Raw genomic sequence first — 8,663 nt, forward strand, 5'->3', positions numbered from 1 at the left:
TGTTGTAGAAATTGATTTATATAATATTATCTGGGTTGTAACTGAAACCAGAAATTGGACTTTTACATAGTAAAAAATAATAATTTGTGGATATCTGAAATTGAATTCCTGACATGAATGACAAAATGGGCATATTATATATTTTTTTCAAGAATCTGGTTCCCTTTGCCAAGAATAGAAATTTTGAAATAGAATTTATATCTGAAAGTCATTTTTTTCAATTCTAACATTTAATATTAAGCCACATACAAAATATGTGTAAAATGTAGCTGGAAGAAAGTTTTTGTTTATAACCTTAAATTACAATTCTGACACGCGAGATAGATATAAAGACAATAGCTTCACCTCTGTAGAATTGTTGGTGCAGCAGTCGGCTGAAACCAACAAGACAGACAGGGAAAGATGGCACAAATAAATAGCACAAAAAGGAAGGGAATTTGTGTTTGGCAGATCATTTCTCAATGCTTCTGGCAATAAATATACTATTGGAAAGCCTGTTTATAGCCCTTGTAAATAGTGCCAAATTTGTAAGGAACATACATTTGTGGGAAGAGCAGTAGAACTAAGAACAGTATGTGGGTTACGCCTGTGGAAATCTTTTTGCCAAACATCCTATTCTAACCCTACACCTAACAGAGGCAACACTTAACTGTGTGGCTCAATATGAATCACATGTCCCACATGTCTACATTGACTCAATAATATTCCAGTTTATCTTATTCTCAATAAACAGATATTTTAAAATGTAAAAAAAAACTGTAGGAAACGGAGAAGACTCCTTTTGTTTCGTGACGTTTTTTCATCAAGGCAGGACGGACAACACGGGGTTAATTTGATTCTGAGCCCTAGGTTTTAGTTTACATGTTGCCAAGCAACACAGAAGACTTAAGGAGGCCTTCCTTTTGGCCAAAGCAGCAGCATGTGAGCATAATTTTCTTTGTATAAGTTTACAACGACCATCGATCATGGAAATGCCGTTCAGTGGCACATTAAAATCTCCCCTGCATGACCGAATAACGGAGATGCAACGGAAAATTCAACTGTTGGGTAAGTTTGTTTTGTCTTTGTGGGGATTTCAGGAAATGCAGGGGTGTAGACTACATTTCTTCATATAACTGCGCAGTTTACTAAGCTTATCATTTTACTAAACCTAATTTGACAAGTAGCATCTGGTTTTGCCCAAGTATAGGTGAAACTACGTAAATGAACGTAGAATACGTTCTGCATCTTTTGTTGGTCTATCTACCTTTTCCACTAGAGGGCGACAGAACTGCGTACTATGAGAGCTCCCAGTCTGCCATTAAAAGGAACAGAGATACTATACTCCAGCTAAGGCAGGAGAACAAACTGCTGTACAAAAAACTGGCAGAGGCAAATGCTGTAAGTCTCCATGGTATAGAGCCTTTCTCGAATAAGTGGAATAAATACTAACTGACTTTACAGTCAATTCTTTAGCTGAATGTTTGTTTATTTTGGTGTGTTGTCCTTCAGGGTGATAAAAATGTGATCAAAGTGGCTTTTCGTAATAGAGGCTTGGAGAAGGAGACCTACCGCAACATGTCAGGGAAGGTGAGAGTGAGTAACTATACACCGATGTTAAGGCTCATAGCAGCATAAGAGAATTTATTTCATTCATATCAGAATCAAAAAGCACATTCGACTACAATATCTTCACTAATTGAACTCTGCCCACTCTTACACCCATGTTTTTATGTAAAAAATGCTACAACAGTAGAACTAGAAAAGGCCTCATTGAAATGTTCTTGCTCACTGCCTGTGTCCCTTTTGCTTTCACACAATCTCTCTATCATTTTCTCAGACAGCTCTTATGACTCTGGACCAGAGTGTGCTGGCCAAGATGAAACGTCTCAATGCCCTAAAACACACCACTCAGACCAAGCAGCGCCACCTGGAGGACTTGAAAATAGATTACCAGAGGATGAAACCAGATCAGAGTACCAGAGCCTGGCCTGCTGATGCTCATCCTGAGATTAAAGGGGAAGATTCCATGGTAGTTGCCTGTTCAGCACACAGAAACACTGAAACACCCATTTTATTGTTTTTGTTCATTCAACTTTTATTTTTGTATTCAATTGTCTACAATCTAGTTTGTTTGTGTGTGTGTCTCACGTCATCAGAATATGCGAGCACTGAAGAACAGCCTGGAAAAAACCCAGTTTAAGTGCAAGGAGGCAGAGAGCATCATGGCTAGTTATCAAAAAGTCAAACGTCACCTGCAGGTAAGTTCAGCCTTATGCTAATGTTTGTATCATAACTGTTGATAATAGCACTGGGATAAGAGATTTATCACTGTATTGTTTGTCCACCGTCTACAGTAAGCCCTATCATATGTGTGCATGATAAGTAAATGTTGATGACACACATTTGATCTCTTCTTCCAGTGCCCTAGCTTTACCTTGATTTGCCTCTATCATTCTCGCTCCTTATATTTTAAAGAATCATTTCTCAAAGTAGACATCAGCAATGCTGGACATCACTCAAATTTTACACTTTGTATTTGTTTTATTTTGTTATCATGTTAATCAACATTTTAAGGGGTTTTCATTTCTTGAACACAACAAAATGGTGAGTGATCTTAAGTAAAAAAAAAAAAAATTAATGCAAAAGCCATAACGTAACAGCTCTAATGATTTTATCGTACTGACAATCTTAAGTTTGTCACAGTAATTCTCTGCTTCAGTGTTTTCTGTCCTAATAACACCAGCCAACTCCCTTTCCTCTTTAGGATGAGGCTCTCACTTTCCAGGGCCAGCTGGACAGTCTGGAAGCGGAAATCCTGAAGCACAGAGAGGAACTAAACAGCATGCAGTCCATGAACACGGTTGCCCAGCTCTCTAAAGAAGCTGCTAAGGTGTTCTGCAAACCCTTCTGATATCAGTTAAAACATGCAGATTTTCAACTAAAGGCATCAGAAGGATGGTTCACTCTCTTTTACTGCTATTAGTAATGTGCCTCTTTTTTGGATGTGTTTGTACAACTTACAATGTGTGTAACAATGCACCAAATACATTTAATCCCATCATTTAAATATGTTAAATGTATTCGTCTAAACTGCTAGACAGTAATGATCACCCGAGGCAATATTGTGTCTGAAAAAGCCATTGTGAGAGTATATCATCATAATTTTTTTTGTCACACTCTTTCCCCTATGTTTTGTGCTGTGCTTCCCTTCTTGTCCATCTAAACTTTCCTTTCTTCCTCCTACAAGGCAGAGTTACAACAGCAGGAGGAATTGCTCTACAAGGAGCGCAAGGAGAGAGAGCGTATTATAGCTAGCTACAGAAAGAAGGTTGAGGAGCACAAGGCCCAAGCTGAAAAAGTTGATAGAAGGGTGAGAATTACATGGTGATATAAACATAAACAAAAAATATATAAATATGTATGATACTGTGAATTTCCAGAAAACTATTAAGTGTATTGTTTTGTACTTTGTAAACTTCAGAGAGCAACTATGCAGCCGGATGAGCTGAGCAGTGAGGCCCAGCGCAGCAGCCCTAGGATACCATGTGAGGAGGAGAAAGTGATCTCAATTTTTGAGGAGGCCTTCCAACGCATTAAGGAGGCTACTGGAGTCATAGATATACAGGTAGACATATGGAGGGAGACCAACTTGTTGTTGATTAAGGTCTTCATGACTCTACCATTGGTATTTATGTAAAGGTTTGTCCTTGTTCATTTGTGCAGGAGATAGTCGAGCGCTTTATATCGCAGAAGGAAACACACCAACATTTGGAGACGTTAAAGGAAGAGAATGAGATGGAGCTGCAGCAGCTGAAGGAGCAAAAGAAGCTCCTGAACCAACAGTTTCAGGATATGAAATACTCTGGAGAGGCTAAACTCTCCAGGTGAGGTAGTTACACAGTGGTAGTTGACTGAGGTGACCATGCATGCAGCTGCATTATGATTATTCTCAAGCATCTACCTTTTTCTCTGTGGTTTTACTAGAGACCAACAGATTCTGGAGGAGTGTGAGCAGCAGCTGCAGGCTCAGCAGCGGAGGTGTGATGCCAGTGAAGAGCGCCTGGATTGGCTTGTTAAAAGCCTCGGTACAGTCCGAGCTGGAGTGGAGCATCTTGCTGACAAACTTCAACACATCACGCTGGTAATTATATTACTGGTTTGACTGTTAAAGTCCCCCCACATGAAGATACCCATCTGTGTGTTTTTTGACTTTGTTTTTGTCAATATTACAACCAAGTTTGTGTCTACTCACTACTCCCCCACTTTTGTGCAGACTGAGGAAGCAGGGGTAGAGGCGTCTCAGGACTCTGATGATTCTGTGGTGGAGCTGATGTCTCAGTGTGAGCTGAAGCTGCAGTTACTGCATGAGGAGCTTCAGGGAAAGGATCGAGCTGCAATCATGAAGGAAATGGAGGAAGAAGAGGTAAACTAAGGCAACTCAGCACTTATCCAGCATTAATTTGGTTTGAAATCCAGGTGGTGTTGATAGAAAGGGTATTCAGAATGGGTTTGCCATTGCAGAGATAGAAATTATGAAATCTTAGATTCTTGTGAGCAGTTTGAGAGACAGATGTGTGAGAAAACACAGTGGCTCAGGAACATGCTGACAATGAGCCAAGACTGGCACATTACAGACATGCTCGTTCATGCTTTTTTTTCTTTTAAAACATTACTGAATATCAAATAAAATAGTTATTTATTTTGTTTTCTACAAAAATGTCTTCATAACTGAGAAAATGGTATAGGAGCGGTTTTGCATTCAGAAAAGTGTCTGATGGGATGCCTAAAGAAGATCACGTGAACCACTCAGTCTCCCAGTATTGCTCTGTAACTAATTAGGATAAAGGAGTATTGAAACTAGTTTGCTGAAAATGCTACTTTAAAAATAAATTCTGGTTTAAGAATTGGTGAATTGGTGAATGATCCAAAATGTAACAATGCCTGAAAATGTAATAAAATTTGCACATAACTTGATCGAAAATGTAATAAAAGCCAATAATGTTATAACTTCACCAATAATGTAATAAAATATCCTGACTGATATTGTGATAACATTTTTACTGATAATGTAATACTTGACAGATAATTTAATATATATATATATATATATATATATATATATATATATATATATATATATGTATATTCATTTTCAGTCCAGAGTTCTACATTTTGTGTTTTAAGACTCTAAGAATGTTATATACACTGGATTTGAAACAACAGAATGACTATGGGGTTAAATTGCAGACCTTGAGTACCATACAGCCATATTCACATGTGCAAATACTCAGGGACATGTAACTATATCCTGGTCTTCTGTCTCAACTCATTTTTCTGAGAACATATCAGATCAGAGAGTGTGGAACACTTAAGATCATCTACTGATAGCAGTGATGATCAGATTTAAATTTAGATGGGTTTGATGTAACTCTGACCCAGTTATTTCAGAATCAATTCATCTATGCTAAGTTCATTTTAGCATCCCTACTGTCAAACATCACTAAGGAAACAGCCACTGATAATGGTATGTATTGATGGAAACTATGATAAGGGTTTCCATAATGGAATATAAAAAGTCTACATCCGACATTGAATCAGTGATAAATAAATTTGAACCGCATTAATATAAAATCTACTTTATAATCAATCAAGAACTTTATTCAATCAAGAACTTTTTTGGTCCCCAGGGGCGATCAAGAGTTAGATATGAACTAAATAGCATCAATTAAATAATTATGTTGGTATTAAACATTAAAAAGTAATATTTTCAATGAATTGTAGCAAGCCATGTTTTTGTTTCTTGTAATGTTAATAGTGTAATATATTTTACTATAAGTTGAGTTTTTAAATGTGCATCTAATTGTTACTTTGAGCAGTTCTGCACCAGGATTGAGGGGAAGCTGCCACCATATAACACCCGTGTCAGGCTGCCTGATGACCCAAGTGTAGACCTCTTTCAGGATGGTAAGTTTGCAACCACACACACGCAAAGTTAAACATTATGACACAAGTAGGTGGTTAAATTCTGTTCCATACATTTTTTTACACTTTATTTATAAACAAGTGTCATATAACAGAATAAGACACTGATAAATACACATCAATAAAAGGTTATGGACAAACAGTCCAATTTTCAGGAAATTCCTTTAAGGATAGAAAACAAAACATAGAAACAACTCACAGGCAAATCTTCACATGGGATGACAAACAAGCAGGAAAGAGTGCACTCTTTTTAATATTCTCAGATATTAATAGGACAGATCAACTGTAGTAAAATGAGTTCACAGTTTCAGTCCAGGTACATTTTTCACACAGTTCTAGACAGATCTCAGATTTTGTAGTATTTGTTAGTAGCTCCATTCAGGGTGCATCTGATTTTGTCTAGTCTGATATTCTGCATCATATCTTTAATCCATTGGTTGTGTGATGGAGGCATTGCATCTTTCAATTGAAACAGAGTAGCATGCCCAGTGATTAAAGAAGAAAAAGCAACAACCGTCTGATATTGGGCTAAAGTTAGGAAATATTCTTGCAGGTTTGGCTTTTGAAAATGCAGCTGATGTAGCACTTTAAACTGTATTAAGGCATGTCTGTACAATCAGAGGAGGAATGGACCCCTGAGAGTGCTGAGTCCCTCTCCTTATTTTGACAGAGGGGCCCCTGCACCATTTTCCCATTGCTCCTGAATATAAGATATAGGGGGATTATACTTATCTATTATATAATTGTATATCATTGAAACCCTGCCTTTGCTTAGTGTGTTGACCTTTGACAAAGAATCTAGACAGGACAACGGGGGTATGGATAGGAAGTTTACCCATTTTACTTCACCATACATTCCTTCTTTTTGTGTCTCAGATGATGAGAGTGAAGAGGATGAACCCGACATCATCTCCCGGGAGGCACTGAAGCGTCAGTCTCAGCTCATCATTGACTCCAAATCCAAGAAGAAGCCCTGGAGGAAGAAGAAGGGCAAGTTCTGATCCTGAACCACAGCCTCAAGGCACCGGATAAATAAAAGCTTTCAACCAAAAGTAAATAAAAGAATGAGAGCAGCAACAACTTACCTACAAAGTTTCTGTTTAGTCTTTAAATGTTAAACTTCTGCAGCATTTATGTGTTGTAGTGGTTGCAACAAACTTAAGTATTGTGTGAAAATACCTACAATATGCATATTTTAAGACTTATTAAAGGAGAATAATTACCATTGTTTCTTATAAACAGATATATTGCACCTTCATATCTACTTACTTGTTTTATGAGGATTTTTGTTTTGTTTTGATGGCAGTAATGTCCCCTTCCAACTGTTATTATGCTCCACCTCTTACCATCATTCAGAAATCCAGCCTGTGCCTCAGGGATGCTAATAAAACATTGAAAACACTGCTCCACCCTGTCACATATTTTATTATCTTGCCATATGCTGCATTGCAGGTAACTTGTTCTGATCTAAGCCTCTTTATGTGGAAAAAAGAAAATGAAACATCGTCTTCCTGATAGTTCAGAGCAAATGCCTGGGATGAATGCAGTCTTGATTTGATGGGTGGATGTAACGATACTAAATGTGAAGATAATATGTCCTAGTGTTAAACATAAATGAGATGTGATGCAGCCAACACCAACACTTGAACAATCTCTGCTATGTTAAGCATCTCTACAATGTTTTTGCTCTGTGAAATGTTTCCTGCTTGGAAGAACAATTCTAAATACCAGAATGTTAACGTTTTGTATGTCACGAGATTCACAAATAATATGAAAAAATAAAAATATATAGGTCACAGGTCTGTTAATGTTTAGGTCATAATTATGTCTTAAGGGCCCATTTCTGTCTGAGTGCATGTGAGTGCACTTTGTAAGGCTAGAAGAAAATAGTGACTTTTTGAGCCCAACAAATAAGGTTTTCTTTATTCTATGTTCAGCACTTCTCTATGTTTTTAAAATGCAAATACGATATCAAATATTCCGAATGAGTGTCTTTGTGTTTTGAGTGATTGTAATTTCACAGTTTGTGAGATATGGATTTTTTTTGTTTCCTTTGGTTATGAATATGTTTTGCATTCGCTTCTAATTCTATTTATGTTGTTGTATGAGAAAATGATAACATCTTAATTAAGTTCTAAAAATGTTAAAAACCCTAGTGTTTGTCTAATAGCATTCATTTAAATCAAGATGGAGGCCTGCTCTTACTTCCCTCTTTCCATGCCCCATGACACAGAATTAGTCATCAGAAAGCCTACAGGTGATCTAATACAGAAAGAAAGACAACAAAATGATCACAGATCAAGTTTAAAAGCATGACATATATTTTTGTCATACAAAAATATAAATTTAGTACAAAAGTTCCCTTTTTGAGCTAAGTTACATGTGTTAGACTTTCTGGAAGAAAATGTGTGTAGACAAAAAGAAACAGGCTACAAATATTTTTACTACTTGTATATTAAAATTTGTGACATCTACTTACTTGAGACATAAAACTGAAATTAGAAAATAAGATACGTCAGATGTGTAAAGGCAACTCTGCAGTGCTAGGCCTTTATAAATGACGCCAGATGTAATTATTAATGGTCTCGTAAGATATCATAAAAAGGAGACTTATACTATATGACACGTAAACCCAGAATCTCTTATCATGTTGGACAAACATCAGCTATTAGATATGCCAGAAGAACGGCCAATAAATA

The 8,663-nt window shown here is 36.9% G+C and overlaps 1 protein-coding gene across 2 annotated transcripts; it reads left to right on the top strand.

The window, feature by feature from the left end:
• The first annotated feature begins 899 nt into the window (after positions 1–899).
• odad3 (outer dynein arm docking complex subunit 3) lies at positions 900–7,413 on the top strand. Of its 2 annotated transcripts, none has more exons than XM_041786146.1 (13): positions 900–1,047; positions 1,259–1,380; positions 1,492–1,575; positions 1,820–2,011; positions 2,139–2,240; positions 2,747–2,872; positions 3,230–3,352; positions 3,464–3,607; positions 3,706–3,866; positions 3,967–4,123; positions 4,256–4,405; positions 5,859–5,946; positions 6,841–7,413. In XM_041786146.1, the coding sequence occupies exons 1-13, from the start codon at positions 966–968 to the stop codon at positions 6,963–6,965; spliced, it is 1,656 nt and encodes a 551-aa protein (XP_041642080.1). In that variant the 5' UTR covers positions 900–965; the 3' UTR covers positions 6,966–7,413. The 2 variants fall into 2 exon arrangements, with proteins under 2 accessions (XP_041642080.1, XP_041642082.1); XM_041786148.1 differs by having other exon boundaries at positions 1,492–1,569.
• Positions 7,414–8,663: the final 1,250 nt, after the last annotated feature.

The sequence above is a fragment of the Cheilinus undulatus genome, linkage group 4, assembly GCF_018320785.1.
Source record: "Cheilinus undulatus linkage group 4, ASM1832078v1, whole genome shotgun sequence".
Taxonomy (NCBI): domain Eukaryota; kingdom Metazoa; phylum Chordata; class Actinopteri; order Labriformes; family Labridae; genus Cheilinus; species Cheilinus undulatus.